At 38.8% G+C, this 22,944-nt stretch overlaps 1 protein-coding gene across 1 annotated transcript; it reads right to left on the reverse strand.

The window, feature by feature from the left end:
* Nucleotides 1-14,213: 14,213 nt before the first annotated feature.
* LOC134206943 (uncharacterized) lies at nt 14,214-16,705 on the reverse strand. The gene is made up of 3 exons (XM_062682687.1): nt 16,353-16,705; nt 15,925-16,299; nt 14,214-14,494 (listed from the first exon to the last, which is right to left on the reverse strand). The coding sequence occupies exons 1-3, from the start codon at nt 16,681-16,683 to the stop codon at nt 14,214-14,216; spliced, it is 987 nt and encodes a 328-aa protein (XP_062538671.1). The 5' UTR covers nt 16,684-16,705.
* Between the last annotated feature and the right edge of the window lie 6,239 nt (nt 16,706-22,944).

Consider the following 22,944-nt stretch of genomic DNA (forward strand, 5'->3'; position numbering starts at 1 on the left):
ATCTGAATTCAATCCAAATCCAATCCAGTTCAAATCGTATCCAAATTCAATCCATATCAAATTCAAATCCAACCCAAATCCAAACTTAATGCAATCTAAATAAAATCCAAATTCAAAACAAATTCAATCCAAATCGAACTAAAATCAAATCTAAAACAAATCCAATTCTAAACTAATCATAATCCATTACAAAACCAGTACGAAACCGATTAAAAATCAATCCAAATCGAATCCAAATTGAATTCAAATCCAGCTCAAATCCAATTCAAATTCAAAACAAATCCAATTCAAATTATATCCAAATCTAATCCAGATGCAATCCAAATGCATATCCAATCCAAATAAAAATAGAATTAGAATCTAATCTAAATCCAATCCATATCCAATCAAAATCCAATCCAAATGAAATTCCAATCTAATCTAAATCCAAAATCGAATCCAAATCCAATCTGAATCCAATTCAAATTCAGTCCAAGTATAATTCAAATCCAATCTTAGTTCTAATCCGAAACAAATTCAATTCAATCCAAATCCAACCCAAATTGAATCCAAATCCAATTTAAATCCAACTCAAACCCAATCCTAATTCAAACTGAATCCAATAAAAAATTAGATCAAAATCCAAATCCAATCCAATCTAAAACTTATCCGATCAAAACCCTAAACTAGATCAAAATCCAAGTCCAATCCAAATTCAATTCAAATCCAAACAAATTCAATTTCCAAATTTAATCCAGTTCCACTTCAAATTCAAATCCAATCCAATTGAAATTCTATTCCAATCTAAATTCAAAACCTAATCCTAATCCAATCTGAATCCAATCCAAATTCAATCTAAATCTAATTCAAATCCAACCCAAATCCAATCCGAATCCAACCTTAATCCAATTCCAATCCGAATCCAACCTTAATCCAAATCCAAAACAAATCCAATCCAATTAAAATCCAATCCATATTCAATCAAAGACGAATCCAATTCAAATCCAATCCTAATTCAATCCAAATCCAATTTAAAATCCAATCTAAATACGATCAAAACCTAATTCAAATCTAAATCCCATTCAAATCCAATGCAAATCCAAATCGTATCCAAATCTAACTCAAACCAAATCTAAAACAAATCCAACCCTAACCTAATCATAACCCAATCCAAAACATATCCAATCAAAACCCAAATCCAACCTAATTCAAATCCAAACCCAATCCACATCCAATTCAAATCCAATCCAGATCCAGTCCAAATGTAAATCCCATCCAGATTAAAATAAAATTTGAATCTAATTTAAATCCAATCCATATCCAATCCAAACCCATCCAAATGAAATTTTAATCCAATCTAAATCCAAATCCAATGTGAATCCAATCCAAATTCAATCTCAATCCAAATCCAAAACAAAGCCAATCAAAATCCAATCCAATTTCAAATCCTATCCAAATCTAATTGAAATCCAAATCAAAACCTAATTAAAATCCAATTCAAATCCAAATCCAATTCATCCAATCGAAGTTTAATCTCAATATGTGCAAATAAAACCTAATCCAAATCAAATCCAAATGCAATACATAGCCAATCCAAATCAAACTCAACTTCAGTTCAACTAAATCCAATCCTAAATTAATGATAATCCAATCCAAAACTAATAAAAAATCAATCTAAATCCAATCCAAAACGTATCCGATCAAAACTCAAATCCAATCCCAATCCAAATCCATTTCAAACCCAATCCAAATTTAAATAAAATTAAAATCTAACCCTAATCAAATCCATATCCAACCAAAATCCAATCCTAATAAAATTATAATCCAATCTAATCCAAATCCAATCTGAATCCAATCCAAATTGAATCCGAATCTAATTAAAATCGAACCCAAAACCAATCTTAATCCGAATCCAATAAAAATCCAAATTCAATCCAAATCCAATCCAAGTCCAATCTGAATTCCCACTGGGTATTTTACCGTCTCGCTGCTTAATGTTCATTCAGCACTTCCACAGTTAATAACCGCGAGGTTTCTAAGCCAAGTAACTATTTTTACATTAGTATATCATGAGGCTAACACAATGATACTTTTATGCCCAGGGTAGTCGAGACAATTTCCAAACCGAAAATTCTCTAGACCGGCACCGGGAATCGAACCCAGCCACTCTCAGCATGGTCTTGCTTTTACCGCTAGGCAATATGCGCGGCTATAAAGTTGCCTATGAACTATACAGTTGCCCAATGAGTCGCGTATAGGCTTTGCGAAATCATTTAATTATCATTCTGACAACATAAATAAACCTATTTACATCCATGTACATAATGACCTAATTTAAATTTTTCGAAATGATTATTATGTAAACCGGAAACGTTCAAAACGTTGGATGATGCACCTGTCGGCAGTATTGAATTAAATCAGACTGTTGTAGATTATGTCTACGGTTATGATTATGGAATCTCTTACCCAGGTGACAACAACCAATAATTATAATTACATCATTGATAATATATAAAGCGCTGCACTAACGCTTTTTCCGACATAGTTTTTGTGCTTCAGCTTCCGAAATGAAATTCGTTATACTGTGCATGTTGTGCGTCATCTACAGCAAATATAGAAGTGTGGCATTTGAGATCATGTATGAGAGATTCGAGCAGCAGACCGGCACTGGTTTTATAGATTTCAACCTTCGCGTCACCAAAATCAATCGAACAACAGCCGTTCTGAATGGAACTATTACACTGAAACAACCCATCACTGCGGATTATAAGGTGATTTTAATTTATTTTATGAAAAAATAATAATCTGTCTTTATTATGTTATTTGAGCATGGTGTATTTTGTATTGAAAATTTTCTCAATGTCAGATGGAAGTCTCAGCGTTTCACAGTCCAATGGGAAACCAGCAGTACAACTATTATCCAATGAAAATTCCGACTGTTAGTATGTGCACTTTCACAAAGCAGTACTGGCCGGACTATATAAAGTTCTATGAGGATTACGTAGACAATAATCTTAAGGTTGGAGAGTGCCCTGTGAAACCTAGACAAATGTTTGTGAAAAAACACATTTTAAACGCAAAAATGTTTCCTCCACATATATATACTGGATTGTGGAAAGTATGCCTGACGATACATGACGATCCAGGTAGAAGTTTGTACGCATACTTCATCGCCAGAGTTTTCGAAGACGGCTATTTCGGATGACTTATATTTGGGTTTCAACTTTTCTAAAAAAATAAATTTTCCTCTTTTACCCTAATGTCTCACTTTGATTATGAATGAAAGCATAGTAGAGAAGAGCCGCACATATTACCTTTAATCATTTTGTTGCAATATATTTTCACACCAGGTAATTCATGAAAGAAAAGGCTATTACTATTTCTGAAAGCTTACGAAAAAGCAAACATCGAGTGACATTTTTAGTTCGCGTTAATAATTCCATCGTGCCCTATGTGCTTAGGAGGCAGAGAGCAACCGATTGTAATGCTGGCCGTTCTTGGAACTCGTCGAACTATGTCCTTTAAGAATAATGATTGAAAATTCATGAATGTGAAGCTTCTTAAACTATCCCCTGCATTTCTTCGCTACAAGCTCCAAAATCCAATACATTAGATCTAATAAGGGACCTTTCGTAACCGCCAGATCGCATATCGAATATCCATCCAGCCTTCTTCGAGTTGCGCCTAGCTGCTCTCGTATTGGATGTTTTAGTCTGTCTACTATCTACTTTTTCTTCAACAGCTCAATACATTTTCACTGGCATGGAGCGAGGAGCTAACACTCATCCTCAGCCATTATTATACAGCGCCATAGCTTGCATCTTCCGCAGGGGTCGCAATTCCGTGGCTCTTAGAAAGTCGTTGGCTGAGATTTTCATAACCACGACTACAGGTTTACGGTCGTTTTCGGGCCGTTAGATCGGCATTGGGGTCACCGGGACCGGTTTCACTGTCTCCCGGATATGTGTAGCGTCTTCTCGGCTGAAGCAGCCGCGACATTCATCGCCGCCACCTACCCGTCCAGTAAACCCATCCTCGTCCTAGCTGGCTCTGCCAGCATCATTTCCACACTCCAGAGCGACGAGCCTAAGCACGACCGAACACGACCTTCGCTTGGATTCCGGAGCACTGCGGAGTGCCTGGAAACATCACGGCAGATCTCCTTGCCGGAGTTGGAGTTCAGGGCCAGCATTTCACGTCATCTATCCCGTAGGGTGACGTCCAAATCTGGATCTGGATAAGGAAAGGCGTACAAGATTACTGGGAAAGATCATGGATTGCTACAACTTCCGCATACCTTAGGAATATTAAAGAGACCACATCGGCATGGACTGTAACAATGCAAGAATAAAAATGCTGCTTTTAACAATTTCAGAGCTCTAAAGATGATATTCAGCCTTCTTATTTCGTTAAATTTATTTTTCGGTGTTCTGTATATCGGGATCTACGGACGGAGAAATTTGAACATTTTCAGTATTTCATTTTGGTTCTGAACTCTCAAGAACAAAAGGATCGATCGCGACTATTGGGGTAAGTGACCTTCCTCAATCCGTTTCAATTATTTCCGGAAAACAGCGCGACACATGGACCTGAATTAATACTACCAAAGTTTACCCAATAAATTGCTACTTACTGCTGAGTAACCGTTTATTGAGCTGGTGTATACACCCCAGTAATCATAAAGCTATATATGCTTGTAAAAAATACATCAGCAATGCATTGCTGCATTCATAATGCTGAATTAGAGTATCGTTGTCTGACAGTAAATAAATGCAACTTTACATCGTTAAAACTGATCTAATGCAATTGGCATTCAGCATACTGGTTTGTGATTGATATATGTGCAAAATTGTAATGCTTGGTGGTATTTGGGCTGCCTTCGTTTGAAGACAGGTTATACATTGGAACCTGAGATATTAGAACTAAAGGCGTTTGCTCAGCTCTTATCACAGAGAAACGAAACAACTCAAATTTGAGTCTTTTCCACTCAACCTAAAAGCAAAGTGCAACTACTCAAAATTGAGTTATTCGCTAAGTACTCAATTTTCAGTAATCTTTGAATATATTGCTTTGAGTTAAATCAAACTGTTTAGTTAAAAGTCGTCTTTGAGTTAAAATCACTCAAAATAAGGTGTCCCGCTATAGAAAATTTTGGAGAATTTTTTTTTGGGTTTTCGGTAGGGGGAAAGACGGCTTTGGCAGGTTTTGTTCTATTATTGGCAGGGGGGTTTTTGTCGACCAAATTCTATGAAATTTAGCCACAATATTCTTTGATATGCAAAGAATGTCTGTGCCAAATTTGAGCATAATCAGTCATAAAAAACCCCCCTGCCAATAATAGAACAAAACCTGCCAAAGCCATCATTCCCCCTATTTAAAATATTCAGTGTGGAATAGTTTTTGGGGTTTTATTTACTCATATAATATGCCCGGCCCACCGCAGTCGTCCGATTTTTTTCAGTGTGAACGATGGATGGTTCTCCCAGCAGCTCATGCAACTCGTGGTTCATTCGCCTCCTCCACGTACCGTCCGCCATCTGCACCCCACCATAGATGGTACGCAGCACTATCCTTTCGAAAACTCCAAGTGCGCGTTGGTCCTCCACGAGCATCGTCCAGGTCTCGTGTCCGTAGAGGTCTACCGGTCTAATGAGCGTTTTGTAGATTGTCAGTTTGGTGCGGCGGCGAACTCTATTCGATCGGAGCGTCTTGCGGAGTCCAAAGTACGTACGATTTCCAGCCACTATGCGTCTCCGAATTTCTCTGCTGGTGTCATTTTCGGCAGTCACCAGTGAGCCCTAGGGCAGTTCAAATTGGAAAAATGTGTTCAAAATCAAGCTCCCATACCTAGGATCAAAAGATATTATAGTAGATAGTACACTGACAAAGTTTCAGCTCATTTGGTTAAGGTTTAATGGTGGCGCGGAGACGATTAAGTTTTACATGCAAGAATCGATTATCTACATTCAATATGCTGTAATTTTGCTTGATTAGATCGAATTGTAGTAGTCTCACTTGGAGTTAATACTTTAATCTACCCTGAACATTTTTCTAGAAGACATATACGCATTATACACCAGCTTTCATAACGAAAGTTATAAAACATATGAAACCTTGCTATTGTTAGAACACTTTTCAAAAGGTAAGTTTCGCCGATAGGGCATCAATGGTGTTTAATAATTGTTACTTAGCAACTATTTGAAAGCTTTGTTTTGATTATTGTATGGTGACAGTGCGAATTAAGTTCTTTGGTGAGATACTTCCCTAGTAGCACAGTTCAGATCGATTTGGTTGCAGCAACTCCAATGTGACTGAATTTGGTCGCATATGAGTTACAGTAACTGCTATGTGACAAGTGCGCTACTTGGGTTATATTTTCGTGTCAAATATTTATTAATATAACAGGCTGTTGACAATTTCGATACGTATCCAGATTACATTGTTCATTGCAATGTTTGTTTTTCTAATCATAATTTCTATTCTTAATCCTGCGTTCATATTGCGACAGTGCAAAACCCTCCGCCATGAAGAAATGAAATTATTGTTTAATGGTCCAAGAATCTGAATGCTCTTGAAGTTATACTGCAGCATCACCTGTATTTTTGAATTCTCAGGTCGCCTTCGAGTCATAATGGTTAAGAAATCAAAAATGAATCATGTAGTAGTGGCGCATCTTTTGAACTTTTGAATAAACAACAAATCAATTAAAGCACATTTAAATCAATAATTAATTCAATAGTTAGAGTACGTAAATATTAGAATAAAATATATGTTCAATAAACATTATTAATGGAATTATACTCGATTCATTCAAGAAGATGAATAATTGAATAGCTATAGCAGTTACTGAACAGCAATACAACAAATGGTTATTTTAAAAATATAATGAATGAATAATTGGTTTAATAAAATACACCTCAATGATGAGAACCTTACTTGTGCATTATACTGAAATTTGATTTCACGGAGTATATATTTTTGGCATTCATAGTCTAAACATATGTCTTTCATTCACACTTTTTCCTGAACCTAAAATATGACATGCTCTCTATCTACGAATGATGAAGCAAGCCTATCTTCCCATTGTTATGGAAGCATCGTTCTTTTCTTGTCATACTGTGCGACGATCCTCTGAATCGTGTCTCGATTTATCGTTGGACCAAAGGATTTGCATATCAACGGCATACTGGTACAAAACATTATGGATCTCCACCTAACTATTATACGCAAAGCATCTATAGAACCATTGAAGGATGAAAGCCAAAATTAAAATCGCTTTCCCTGAATGCACATTATGACAAAAGTAGATAATCAATCAAAAGGCCATAATATCTTTTTGTTTTACTTATTTATTGTATTTATACATATAGTTTTTTTTGGAAAGGGGATACTCGCCCTATGTTTGTTGACAGTTTGTAGAAGATATTGCTTCTGCTCTTCATCGTTAGTAATTTTATCATTATAATCAGTTATCAATTTAACTCCTCTTTCCGCATTATCATTTGTTACGCGGATATTCTTGATTTTTTCCTGACCGCTAAGATATTCTTTATCATTTCTCCAATATTGAATATCTTTGTCCAGAAATGTGGTATTTATTTTGAATCTTGCAAATAAATTTCTGGTTTCGGAATTCACAAAATCTGATATGCAGATTTTTCGTACATCCATTGTACATATTTTAGCTCGTTTACCTCCAACGTGATCTGGAGCTCTTTTCAACGCGTTGACCATTTTCTTTTTAATTCCCACCTCTAAATCGTCATCAAAAAAAGCCATTCCAACTAATTCGGGAGAAAGGTACCACAAATGTTGCTTGAATTTGTCTGCAGCCGCCTTCCACATACTATCCTTTTTCCTTTTGGCCAATGACTTGAGTAACAGTGTATCCCATCGTGCTGCGCATAACGGTAACGGTGCTGTGTACCATGAAGGAATATATAATTATAAGTCTCACAGACTGTTTATTATAAAAAAAATAACTTTATTAACTTTTAATTACATTAATATGGTTTCACTACTTAGGATCTAATTGTAACTAACACTTCCTACTCTGAATAAAGACTGCCTGTCCGTTTTCTGATCGAACCCTATTTATTAATTAAATCTGTCTACGCTGCAATACCTGGCCAACGGGGTCGAACTCCTCCAAAACTGCTGACTACACTTGGTAACAACGGTGACTTGGTGGCGTGGTGACTCGGTGGCGCGATGATGTCTTAGCAAGGGCGGTTATGCTGACCTTGCTGGTTGATCGGAAAGGTTCACGCGTAACTCCTCCGGGGGGTAAGATTGGACGTCCTCGGACAATTTTGTAGAATTCTTAGAAGTTTTCTCAATTCTGGTTGCTTTGTCGTTGGTGTGAGGGTAATGAATCTTAAAGACGACTCGTTTCCTGTAAAGACAGATAATTGCTATTGCCAATATTAAAACAGTGGTGGTTGAAAAACCGCCGAAAATTCCAAAAAGCCATCTTCTATGCTCGAATTGTTTGAGTTGTACGTGATCAATCCGTTTTCTGTTGCTCAACGTTTGCCAAGTTAACGTTGAAAAGTTTGATTGACTGATGATAGTCTTGTTGATAAGCAATCCTGGGAGTATTCCTTCCAAATGATTTGTTTGTATGGTTATCTCTTTGGAGATGAATGTCTGGTTGTCAATTTTGATGGTGCAATTGATGAAAACTATAAGATAATTTCCTGTTAATGCTCTATCATGCGGTCCGCAATTCGTGGTTAAATTCAGGTTCACTGCGTTGTTTACGAGTACTCTATTTCCTGATAAGAGTTGAAGATTCGTTTGATTTGTAGTTGTTGCGTTGCAATGGCTTACCATTCCATAATTATCGGGTATACACAAGAGTCGATGAATGGTTTTGCTTCGTGTAGTTGCTGAACGGCGTTTTCTGGATGGTTTGTTGTAAAAAGCTTCTTGTTAGACTTGATCACGTAGTTGGGGGTGTTCGTTAGAACCGTGTTATTTGTGATCAATGGTAAAATTTCGAAAATCTTACAATCTCCATTCGTCTGTGGAAGTTCTAGAATGTAGAGCATCATCTCATTGGTACTGGCTATTTTCGGGGTGGCGTAGTTAAGTGCGTCTTCAGGAAACCTTGTCGCAATTCCTTGTTTGTTGAGAATAGATTCTATCAAAAAAATTTCCTTGATTGTTAGTAGCTTGCTGTTCGGTAATGAAACTCGGGCTCGTAGAATGGCGTCTTCGATGTCTTCGAGAATATTGTTTGTTGCGTCCATGGATAGAAGTAAGATTATTGCGTCTATATCCTTCAGTAGTATGGTGTTCAAAGTTGTATGATGATCGATCAATGTATTCACTGTGTCCGAGATTTTCGTAATCCTTTCGTTTATAACATGGTTGATCTGTATCTGCTTGTTGGTCTCGTTGATTAACTCGTTGAAGGTGTTGTTAATGATTCGCAAGTCCTCTGCGTCTGGACTACCTGCGATCCACTTCCAAGCTGTCCCGACGGAGTCCCATCTGCGAGTTTTCTGCAGGGGTTTTAGCTGATATAAGTTGTCTAACAGTTTCCTACTTTTCCGCGCAATTAAATTCGACATTGGAAGGGTTCTATCTATTTTCCTTGAGATATCTAAGAATAAATTCACGTTTTCTTCTAACACAGTCAAATTTATCGGATGTATCACTTTAACAATGCCTGTTTGAATATAACAATTTCGAACATGTAGCAATAAAAGAGGATCATGATTTAAATTTTTGATTTCCAAGTGCTGACAATTTACATTCAAAATAATCGAAAATAGTATTAACTTCGTGTACATTTTTACTTTGTGTCTTCTGAATAATTAGAGGTGACTAATGCTCGAATGCTGTAACGAAATCAGAAAAAGAAGAATCGGATTATGAGTTTTATTTCCTAATACGTTTGATTTTACTTTTATGTCTTTTCACGTTTCTGTTATTTTTAAAAGTTTTTTCCTTTATATCATGTGCTGTCGTGGCTTTTGCTCTAGGATCCAATTTCTTTCTAATATTTGGAATCAAAAATACATCTTGGTTTTCTGGAATTTCTGGTGGATCTTCCCTATTCTGGTTCCTATTAACCTGAACTTGTTTACCTTTCTCTAAGTTAGCTTTAACTTTTTCAAATAGTTCTTCTGAATTATTGCGAATTGAATTTGGCTCTCCAATATTGTTATTATTGAATATTATTTCATTTGGGGTAAACTTAGTAACTGAGTGAACTGAAGAGTTATAAAGGGAAATGGCTAACAGAACGATAGCTGTAGTACTAAGATCTAGAAAATTTGTATTTGTTGGTGTTTACTATTTCAATAATCGTTGAGTGGGTTTTCTCTACTTGTCCGTTTGATTCAGAGCATGACGCGTATTTCAATTCTATGTGCAAATGGTCTAAATAGTTTTTGAGATCAATGGATCTGAAAGTAGTTTCGTGATCCGTAATGATTTGTCTGGGTATGCCGAACGATGTAAAATATTGTGCAAGGGCGTTCTTAACGTCGATCAAGTTTTGCGTCTGCATTGGGATCATTTGAGCGTGTGTGGAAAATGAGTCTACAAGGGAGAGGAAATTGGGTTTGTCTATGTGGAAAATGTCCATATGTATTCTATCGAAGGGTCTGTCGCAAATTAATCTCGGAGAAAGCTTTATGTTATAAGGCTTCCCTTCATACTTCCGGGTGTTGCAAATTTTACAACTTTTAGTTACCATTTTGATTCTCGCGGTCATTTTAGGGAAAAATAACTACGTTTAATTTGGTTTTCTACTTCGTTCACACCACGATGAGCGCGTTCGTGTTCTTTATTGATTATGGCGTCTTGTCGTTCTTTGTTTGTAACGTCTTCAACTTGTAATTGTGTAATTACGAAGTGTCCGGTCTCGTTGAAGTTTTTCTATAAGATTCCTGAATTGTTGGTAGTAGATTCTCGGGTGCCAGGATAGCGGATTGCTTTCCATTATGGTATTTCTTTAAAATATCTGTAACGGTATTTTCGTCGAAGTTTTGTCTGCATATTATTATTCGTCGAAAATGTTCAAAAGGGGTTTCAGTAATGTCAGTACAGATTCGGGAGATCCTGAAAATAATTTGATTTCTATAGTAGTTTATAGGCCGCTCCGTGCAGTGGATGAAATAGTCATCTGATGTTTCCGCTGAATGGATAGTATCAACCAAGATGAATACACAGCTAGGTGTTGCAATATGCTCAGTTTGTGGAAGAGAAGAAGGCGGGGGTGAAAAATTCATTTTCAGTGCAAAACGACAACAAACCGGCTGGCTCTCCCATACTAAAATCCAAGATGGCTGAATCGTGAATTTGGCAGATTGGAACACCTAGTGGTGTATTCATCTTGGTATCAACATCATCTTCTTCCGAGTTGGATGGGTTGCTTTGGTTATCCTGTGGTTCATCTTCTGGAATGGGGGGAAGTATGTTATTGAAATTCATTTCTAAATTGTCTTCTAATTTTCTGCTCAAAGCGTCGGCGACGACGTTTGTTTTACCTTGTTTGTATTTAATAGTATAGTCATAGTTTTCTAATGCCATTCTCCAGTTCAGAATCCTAGAATTTTTGTTGCAGTTTTTGATGTACTGCAAAGGTTTATGGTCCGTGAAAAGAGTGAACTGATTACCATGAAGAAATGCGTTGAACTTGTTCACTCCCCATACGATGGCAAGTGCTTCCTTTTCAATGGTGCTGTAGTTGATTTCACTTTTGGTTAGAGTTCTGCTTGTGAAAGCGATTGGCCTTTCCACATTTTCTTGAATTTGGGATAAAACAGCGCCAATAGCATAATTACTAGCGTCTGTTGTTAGAATAAAGGGCAATTTAAAGTCCGGGTACGCCATGATTTGGTCGGACGCAATAATGTTTTTCAATTTTTCAAAAGAAGTTTGGTAATCAGTGTCATCAGTGTTAACAGTCTGATTCTTTTTTAAAAACTTTGTCATAGGCTTAGTGAGCTTTGAATAATCTTTGACGAATCGTCTGTAATATCCTGATAACCCTAAAAATTGCTTAATTTGTTTTGGTGTTTGAGGAAGTTTCCAATCTAAAATCTTTTGTATTTTTTCTGGATCAGGCTTAATACCGTCCTCAGAGATAACGTGACCTAGAAATTTAGTTTCTCTGCGCATGAACTCGCATTTATCCAATTGGATTTTCAAATTGAATGATGCTAGTCTATTAAGAATTTTTGAAAGATTTTCCAAGTGGGTTTTCAAGTCTTTTCCGATTATTATAATGTCATCTAGATATACGAAACAGATAGTTCCTATGTATTCGCAAAGTATGTTATTCATTGCCCGCTGAAAAGTGGCGGGTGCGTTCTTTAAACCAAACGGCATCCTAGTGAATTCAAAATGACCTAAACTGGTAGAAAATGCTGTTTTGGGTTGGTGTGCTGGATCCATTTCAATCTGGTGGAAACCTGATTTCAGATCTAAAGTGGTAAAGTAGATGGACTTTCCTAGGCTGTCTAATATTTCTTCAATTTGTGGTATTGGAAATTTATCACTAATCGTTTTATCATTCAGCTTTCTGTAGTCGATGACGACTCTAATTTTCTGTTTTCCGGAGGCATCTTTCTTCTTTGGGACTACCCAAATAGGAGATGAGTATGGACTAGTACTATGACGAATTATACCATTATCCAAAAGTTCCTGTATCTGTTCTTCGACGTCTTTTTTGTAAGCATGTGGATATCGATAAGATTTTGTATAGACGGGGGCATTATCAGTGGTAGCGATTTGATGTTTTATAATAGATGTTGCAGTCAATTTTTCCTTTGGTTTCAAAAGTACGCTTTGATTTTTCAGAATCGTTTCGAAGAGTCTATCCTTTTCAAGTGGTGATAAGTGTTCGGTACGTATTATTTTAGATAGTGTGTCTTTGTCAATTGAAGAGCATGGTTCTAAATCAACGGGTGTTATCGTTTCAAAATTATTTAAGGTCAAAATATCCGTTCACTAATGGATCAACTGAGTTTTTGTTACTAATTACTTTAACTATGGATTTTTTGTTGGTGGAATTATAAAGTCCTGGTTCAATTACTATTGATCTGTGCAGTTTCTGAAAGGTAGGGAAAATCCAATCTCCATCTTTTGATGTATTAATTTCGAGGGTGTGTGAATATAATCTTCTAGCGGGGAAATACTTGTCAAACTGTATCTTTTGGTTGTTGATGATAAGGATTTCCTTATTGTAATCGATTGTAGCTTTACATTTTGCCAAAAACCGATAATACCATCGAAATAATCATGAAAGTTCAATTCATAGTATGTTTGTGGGGTAACGTTTCTGTCAATTAGGTTTGCCTTTCCTTTCTTATTAATTCTGTGGTTTCCTGAAATATTCTTTATTCTGGTGTCTTTCGTTGTGGTTATGTTTGTGATTATACCGGGACGTATAACATTTTTATTGGCCCCTGTATCTATTAAAAGTCTAATGGTCTGTCCTGTTTGTGAGTTTTTACTGGTCAAGTAAGGTAGGTAGTTCAAGTTTCTCTTACTTTTTGCTGAGTCCAGCAAAAATTTACGAATCAATGTTTTCGTCTTCTGATTCTGATTCTGAGGATTTATCTGGTTCCGCGATTTCAGTGTTATATAATTGTTTCCTATTAAGAGTCAATTTCGATCTTGTTGAACCTATATCCATAGGTTGAGTTGATTCCTTATTTTCAAATTTTCTGTCTTGCCTGTCTTGTCTTTCGGTCTGTTCTTTTTTCTCATCGTTTCTGAAGTTCTTGTGTTTCTGTCTATTTCTTGTTGGAAGTTGTTCCATATTGGAAGCGGTTGCCTCTTTGGATCTAAATTTGCAAACAAAAGCATAGGCTGCTTCCATGTCCTCTGGGCAAGCGGCCTGAGCGTAACCAAAGTACGGCTCTTTCAACCCGGCAAGAAATGCGGCTAGGGCATCTTCCTCAATAAATGCGTTGATCGCATCCCAGTTATCCTTGTACTTCTGTTTCTGCTTAGCCAAAGTCTTGATATTTTGCGTAATCTCCTTACACCTTGAATAGTATTTATGGATGGACATAGTGTCCATCATTTTGTTTTGCCAAAGTTGGCTCTTGTAAAATGTTAGCTCCTGCCTGTCGCCAAGAGCGTTGGTTAAAATTTCTTGAATTTCCTCGAATGTCTGAGGGTTTCCGCAAGACAAATTATGTCTTTAGCTTTGCCTTCTATTTTGTGTATTACAGCAGATACATAGATGGCAAACTGATTTGGTGTTACTAGGGGTTTAAAATTTCTAAAGTGTTTTCGACCGTTGTGAGCCAAGCAGTCAACTGCTTTCGGCTACCATCGAATTTTGGAATGACTTTAATTGGATCAGGAAGCTTAAAGAAGTCTTCCATCGTTCCTCTATTTTGTTGCGGCGTTGCAGCGACGTTTGGCTGGTTCAATGATAATGAGTTAATAGCCAGTTGTTGCTGATCTTGCCGTTCCATTAACTGTTGCATCATTTGAGTAAGGTTACTCATCTGGGCGGAAATCTGTTCCATCGTAATGTTTTCTAAAGTTAGAGAGCAGATATCTGGGGTCTCTTCAACTGGGATATGAGAGAATTCACCAGAATCTAAACTGGAAGCTTCTGAATCTGAGCTACTGTCGGTAATTTTAATATGTACCTCGCTCGAGTTTCTTTTAATGCTGACTTGGTTATTGGCATCAAATTAAACCACTGAAAACCACAGTCGAATGCGTATGTAAGGGGACAAAGAAAAATCTCTGTTTGTGAAGTAGTCAAGGAGCCCACTAAAAGTGTTGATTCGCTTCTCTCTTACTTGCCAAGAAGCCCACGTAAAGTGTTGATTCGCTTCTCTCTTAGTTTGCCTATCTGGTAGTACAAACTAACGACGTGAATGTTTATAAAAATATCACACACTGATGCCCGCTTTGCGGTTGAGTTGCACTGAATGAGGATAATTAAATAAAATTACTCACGATTTTATGCTGTCGTTGTGCGTAGTCCCGGCTGGACGGTGTTGGTTCTCCAAGTGTTCACTGCGGGGGGATCCTCAAGTCCTAAGCGGTTCACTTTGATGATAAAGCTTCGGATGTTTCAAGTATTTTGGAATACTTTCCACGGAATCACTTCAATCACGGTTATTAATCGTAACTATTCCACTTTTTTATCACAATGATTCACTCCAGCCAGTTCCGTACGGCTGCGCCAATTATAAGTCTCACAGACTGTTTATTATAAAAAAAATAACTTTATTCACTTTTAATTACATTAATATGGTTTCACTACTTAAGATCTAATTGTAACTAACACTTCCTACTCTGAATAAAGACTGCCTGTCCGTTTTCTGATCGAACCCTATTTATTAATTAAATCTGTCTACGCTGCAATACCTGGCCAACGGGGTCGAACTCCTCCAAAACTGCTGACTACACTTGGTAACAACGGTGACTTGGTGGCGTGGTGACTCGGTGGCGCGATGATGTCTTAGCAAGGGCGGTTATGCTGACCTTGCTGGTTGATCGGAAAGGTTCACGCGTAACTATATGTTGTCACGATGAATATACAAAATTTTTCAAGAGATTTTTCTTCTGTAACAGATAGCAATAACTGTTTCCGGAACAAATATATTTTCAGAGCATATATGCATTTATTCATCCACCTAGCTCTGTGTACTGGTCCTGGTTTTTTGAATGAACTTATTGGAGCTTCTCCAAGAAAGCAGAGGGCAAGTTCCAGTAACTCCTTGTAATCATTTCTGGGTAGAAAATTCTATAAATACCATTTTGAACTGTGATTTCAGCAGAACACACATCATTAAAAATTAGTTTACCTTCAGCTGCATTTTGCAGAACGAAATAGTTTCTTGTCGGTTGCTGATTAGCTTTGCTTGATTTCGAGAAAATTCAATTGAGTAATGTTCACCTATTAACAACAAATATTATACAAATGGAATTACTACAAATTTTATTTCTTACTGTGGTCAAGTGCATGCCATTCCCGGCGGAATTTCTCGAACATAGGTATTTGGGGGCTAGTTGATGTACCGAATTGATCTTCAAATGCTGCTTTTAGTACGAGTTCTAATACGTGATGGCGACATGCGAGGTTCATCAAAGGTCTGCCTAATTTTCGTTCAACCAATGTACATGCTCCGGATTTATGTCCTGTATTCGAGCTTGTAGTATCAAAGCACATTCCTACCACATTGTCTTGCACACCCCAATCCACTAAACACTTGTACACGGCTTCTGCTTGTGATGCTCCAGTTCCAGTTTCTATCTTGGGTGCTCCAAGCAGCTGTTCTGTTACTTTTCCAGAAATAATTACGGGAAGACGGTCAACTAACTGGCCTGTAAGCATAACTTCTGGTAGCTGATACTTTTGTGAATAATAAGAAGATTACCTGATCCACCGTCGGTCAAATCCGGTAAAAGCTTCCCATCCCAATGCACAACCCAATAATCGTCTGACGAGAAGCTTGCTTTCATCTCATTTGCAACACATTTGCGAATTTTCATTCGAGCACGTCTAATGGTCGAAACAGAGAGATTCAATTCTTCAATCGGATGGCCTAGACTAGAAGCCGTCGCCGCAATAATCATTGTTGCTTTCGCGTTCGAAATGCCACCGCGATCGAGTGCCATACTTAAATCTTGACTTACGCATGTTTTCATTTTTTTCTTTTCCGGGGGTTCAAAATCCGGGTCCGTATCTATGTTGTCCAAATAGCTCATGTCAAAGTTCCTCTCGAATGCAGAGTTATTAAAAACGGCTGGTTCATCTGGAACATTGTTCACAGCCGCAGTATGAATTGAATCTGGCCAATATCGAACAGTTCACTCAAAATCAAATCAAAATTTGTCCGTTGTTGAATATGAACTCCTTTATCTCTCCATTTGCTCTTCCTGGAGGCAATCCATTTATCATGCAGTTGCAACAACATCTTCAAGGGATAATCTGATCGTCGAGTTGGAATGTCAAAGGTTTTCGAAACATCTGAGATCATGCTGCATGCCTTGCGTGCCGCGTATTTTCTTCCATTCTTGTTATAGTAAAAGTAAAGCTGCAATGCCTCTCTATTGCTTGGAAGCTTCGACTCCTCAACTGCTGAAATTGGACGTCCGACAAGCCACACCGGATCTTTCCTTAACTCCATTGTGTGAATTTGAATTTGTCGCTCAATTTCATTATACGTGAGGTAGGTAGCTACCCAAAACAAATAAAGAAAACAGTTACTAAGTAACAGTAATCACAACATCATTGATGCCCTATCGGCGAAACTTGCCTTCCAAAAAGTGTTCTATTAACAGCAAGGTTTTACATATTTTAATAATTTTGTTATGAAAACTGGTTTATAATGGTTATATGTCTTCTAGAAAAATGTTAAGGATAGATTTGAATATTAACTCCAGCAGAGACTACTAGAATTGGATCTAATCAAGCAAAATTACAGCATGTCGAATGTAGATAACCGATTCTCCATAGTAATTTGCATGTAAAACTTAATCGTCTTCGCGCCACCATTAAACCTTGTCCAAATGAGCTGAAACTTTGTCAGAGTACTTAATACTATAATATCTTTCGATCCAAGATATGGGAGCTTGATTTTGAACACATTTTTCCAATTTGAACTGCCCAAATACACTGAGCCCAAATACACGAATACTTCTACCACCTCGATTTCGTCACCACCGATGCAAACTCGCGGTGGGTGGCTCACATTGTCTTCTCTTAAGCCTCTTCCTATCATGTACTTCGTCTTCGACGTGTTGATGACTAGTCCGATCCGCTTAGCTTCCCTCTTCAGTCTGATGTAGGCTTCCTCCATCTTCTCAAAGTTACGTGCCATAATATCTATGTCGTCGGCGAAGCCAAATAGCTGGACGGTCTTATTGAAAATTGTACCACTCGTGTTAATCCCTGCTCTTCGTATTACCCCTTCCAAAGCGATGTTGAATAGCAGACACGAAAGACCATCACCTTGCCGTAACCCTCTGCGGGTTTCGAAGGGACTCGAGAATGCCCCTGAGACTCGAACTACGCACATCACCCGATCCATCGTCGCTTTGATCAACCGTGTGAGTTTATCCAGAAAACGGTGTTCGTTCATTAGCTGCCATAGCTGATCCCGATCGATTGTATCATATGCGGCTTTGAAGTCGATGAATAGATGATGTGTGGGCACGTTGTATTCGCGGCATTTCTGCAATACCTGACGTACAGCGAACACCTGGTCTGTGGTAGAGCGTTCACCCTTAAATCCCGCCTAGTACTACCCTACGAACTATCTTGCAATTGGTGTTAGTCGACGGCATAAAATTTGGGAGAGTACCTTGTAGGCGGCGTTCAGCAATGTGATTGCGCGGTAGTTGCTACAATCAAGCTTATCGCCCTTTTTGTAGATGGGACACACGACACCTTCCATCCACTCATGTGGCAAAACTTCCTCCTCCCAAATCTTGGTAATGACCCAGTGCAGCGCTCTAGCCACCGTGTTTAAATAGCTCTCCTGGTAGTTGGTCAACCCCAAGGGCTTTGTTGTTGTTCAGCCGGCCAATCTCCTCATGGATTTCCTGGAGAACCAGAGCCGGTAAAATTATGTCCTGCGCGCGTTCTCCCAGGTTTCTAGGGGTGGTGGAAATTCGCGGCAAAATTTTCAAAATTTCGCGGACAGCCAATACAGAACATTATATTTCGGTATAAAAAATCAAAAAGACAATGTAAATTCCATATTTATTTAAATTGTTGGGTTTTTTAATTTCAAATTATTTTCTTTTTATTATTTCTTTGCATTACTGGTCAAAAGCACTTGGTTGAACCGCGAGACCGCGCAAAGCAGAGCATCGTGTGTAGCTTCTATTCATTCGTGTTGTTAGTTTTGTGTGCTTCGAACCAACAGCCCAAACAGCGTTCGGTTGGCAGTTTGGCGAGCACATTCGGAATATTGTAAATCCTTTGAGGCCAAATTGACTTTTCCGTCAAACAATTTTATTGGCTAGTACGAGTCTCAAGTACGAGACACTGAAGACGAACTTACTGTTGAGGTCGAAATACGTATCTTACTTGATACTTGATGGGCTACAGCTCTTCGATGAACCTACGCCGAATGGAGTATCCTTCTCCACTGGACTCGATCCTGGGCCAATCGCTTCCAGCCGCCCTGGACATTGAGCGCCCTCAGGTCCTCTTCAACTGCAAACAGCCATCGTGTACGCGGCCTTCCACGAAGCCTGCGGCCTCTTCCGGGTTCTCTACTAAATATTATCTTTGCTTGACGTTCTTCCGGCATACGAACAACGTGACCAGCCCACCGTAGTCTGCCGTGTTGTATAAGCTTAATAATATCCAGCCCTTTATACACCTGGTACAATTCGTGGTTCATGCGACGCCGCCAGATACCGTTCTCCTGTTTACCGCCGAGTATTGTCCGCAGCACCTTACGCTCAAACACTCCGAAAGCTCTCCGATCAGCCTCCTTTAACGTCCATGTTTCATGGCCGTATAAAGCCACCGGAAGAATCAGAGTAGTATACAGCGCGAGTTTTGTTTTCGTTTGCAGACTACGGGACTTAAGCTGGTTACGAAGTCCGTAATACGCCCTATTTGCAGATGCAATACGCCTTTTCATCTCGCGGGTAACATCATTATCGCACGTTACTAATGTTTCAAGATACACAAATTCTTCTACCATTTCAAATTTTTCACCATCCAGCACCATGTTGCTACCACCACCACCACTAATGAACCCACGTTGATTGCCAGCGACCTTATACTTCATTTTGCTGGTGTTGATCGTGAGTCCAATCCTCGCTGTCTCCCTCTTAAAAGGCACAAAAGCCTCTTCCACGGCACGGCGATCAATTCCGAAAAATTCGATATCGTCCGCGAATCCCAGGAGCATATGCGATCTTGTGATATTTAATGGTACCGCTTCTTTGCACACCAGCTCTCCTAATCGATCCCTCGAGCGCTATATTGAACAGTAGATTCGAGAGTGCATCACCCTGCTTTAATCCATCTAAGGTTACAAATGACGTCGATATTTCATCCGTAACCCTTACACTTGTTTTCGATCCGTCCAACGTTATACGAATCAGCCGTATCAGTTTCGCCGGAAAACCATGTTCAAGCATATTTACTTTGCCAAAATTCATTCCGTTTCACTGAATCGTACGCCGCCTTGAAATCAATAAACAGATGATCTGTCTGCAAGTTGTACTCCCGGAATTTATCAAGGATTTGTCTCAGGGTAAACATTTGATCCGCCGTTGATCGGCCCTCACGAAAACCTGCTTGGTATTCGCCGACGAAGGACTCTTCAAGCGGTCTCAATCTGTTGAACAGAATACGGGACATAATTTTGTACGCCGAATTAAGGAGGGTCCCAGGTAATTGGCGCACTCCAGTATGTGCTCTTTCTCAAAGAGAGGGCAAGTGAGGCCGCGCGAAAGTATTGTGTCCAAAATCCCTTCAAACCTTCACACGAATTCTGTTGAAAAATCCAAATCAAACGGATTGGGTTGTAGCGATTGGGGGCAGAATCCCAAACGGATTATGTTCAGAATCTCAAACAGATTCTGTTCAGAATCCTGAACGGACTCTACACCGCCGTTTGGGCAGAATCCCAAACGGATTATGTTCAGAATCTCAAACAGATTCTGTTCAGAATCCTAAACGGACTCTATTCAGAATTCCAAACGAATTCCGAAAGAATTTTGCTCCGAATCTCGAACGGATTTCTTTTAGAATCTTCAACAGATTCTGTATACAATCACAAACTGATTCTGCTTAAAATCATAAAGATTCAGATCCTTAAAATCGCGGGAGGATGCTGCTCAGAATGTCAGTAAAGCTATGTCCATTTAGAATCCGGAATAATAAAATCATCTGTATCTCGATAACGGATTGACGTACAAAGAAGGTTAATACATCAAAACAAGGGTAATTTACTGTACTTTATGGGAAAATTATTGATACAATTAATTTCTTCTTGTTTCTAGTGAAAATTCGCACCTTCTTCTTTATTCCTCTCATTGAAAGTTGCACACCTCCGGAGTCAACTTCCTTGGCACATTTGTTCCTCATTTAGGTCATCTGAGTCGCGTCTCGAGCTGTTTTTCCACTTTTTCCACTTTTCTTAAGCTTCCGCTGCATTACTGCCCAAAATATCTCGATGGGCCGGAGCTGTAGGGAGTTGCGTGGTTTTATGTTTTTATCGATGAAATCTTCGTTATTGTCGCGGTACCACTGGATGACCTCCCGGCTGTAGTGGCAACTCGCCAAATCTGGGCAAAACTTCACGGGACCTTTATGAGCTTTATGGAAGGTCGACCGCGGTTTTTGAGACATTCCTCCTTGTACAACTTCGAGTCCATCGTCTTATTCGCCACAAACACTTAGGTCTTTGCCCCACAGTTGCATATCCCTTGCCAAAATCATCAGTTTTTTTGCAAGTTTGTCCAAAAATCAAACTTAAACCTCGCAGAAGTTCTCCTCGTGCCGTCACCGTGTAGAACTTTTGGCTAGGAAGCTGTCCGAAATCCATTTTGACGTAGGTTTCATCGACGATGAGCAGGATTATCAACGTGGGTGTGCAGACTTTTTTCTCTCCTGTCGGCATGCATCTGGAATAATTTTTGGCACGCTGCCCGAAACATCGTGAAATTTATACCACAGCAAGTGGGCGCCTAGGTAGACAAACCGCTGTAAAAGAATTCTTGCAGCGGTCACTTTCCGTGCCGCTGCAATACAATAAATGATTCCGGATTCTAAATGGACATGGCTTTAGGGTTTATCTCAGAACCCTTTCACTATTTGCTACGACAAAGAATAAAATCTAAATTACATGATGGGTCAACATATGATCATTTGGAAATTCAGCTTAGAGTATATTTTGCCAACTGGGCCGAAAAGATGCTACGGCGAAAAACAATTTCTCGTGTCAAGACCGCTACTGCAAGAACTGTACTATAGATTAAAAATCAGCTACGGTGATAAAATCTGTAAAATGAAATTCTTTAGAAATACGTATTTTATTTGAAAAAGATTTTCAGGAATAAAATATTTTGTTCAAATATACAATATTCTGTCATATGCAATATGAACTGAAAACAAATGTTGCAAATATACTGCGGCCATCTTTAACAGCTCAAAATTTATGTATAGAGCCCTTGATAGTAAGCATGCTGGGGACCACTGCATTAGGCCATTATGGCCATTTACTTACTTACTTATGGATCCTGTACACCTCCGGTGGTGCAAAGGACCGACTTGAAAGATCTCCATCCTCAGCGTTGCCCGGCTATCGCTTTAACCTATTGCCAGGTTAGATTTCGGTCGACTTCTTTTATTTCTTTATTGAGGCTTCGCCGCCATGAGCTTCTGGGTCTGCCTCTGCTGCGATGTCCCGCTGGGTTCCAGTCTAATGCTTGTTTACAGATTTCATTTCCGCCCCTACGTAGAGTGTGGCCCCACTTCCGATCCCGAATTTCTGTTCCTATCGGCCTCTGGCAGAGTGTAAAATAATCGAAAACTTTTGGTGACGTCCACCTCTCTTCACTTGTCAGCTCACTTCCAGATACATTCATAGTCGGCTCTGGACTGTCAATATTCGGTTGAATATTAGTCATTGAATATTTATGCACATTCTACAAATTGATAAATTATCTGAAATCTGAACACGTTTTAAATGAGTAAAGTAATTTATCACATAGAACTGAATCTGATTTTCATCCACAAGGCACTTTCAACGGTAAACATCAATATAAACAATGCTAATTATGTTTTTTTTCTGCACATAGTAAGCGCATTCAGTGACAGTCGAATGAATGAGTTGGTGGAGTAGTCATCTGACTATGTCATTCTATGTTTGTCGATGTTTGTCAAAATTCGGACTGAAATTGCTTCATGAAGATGAATATTCGAGGCTCTGGCCTCTGGTGACAACGACGATGGAGCTCGTTGTTTGAGATCCAGTTGTGGGGCCACCAGGCCCG

This window comes from Armigeres subalbatus, chromosome 1, assembly GCF_024139115.2.
Source record: "Armigeres subalbatus isolate Guangzhou_Male chromosome 1, GZ_Asu_2, whole genome shotgun sequence".
NCBI classification, from domain to species: domain Eukaryota; kingdom Metazoa; phylum Arthropoda; class Insecta; order Diptera; family Culicidae; genus Armigeres; species Armigeres subalbatus.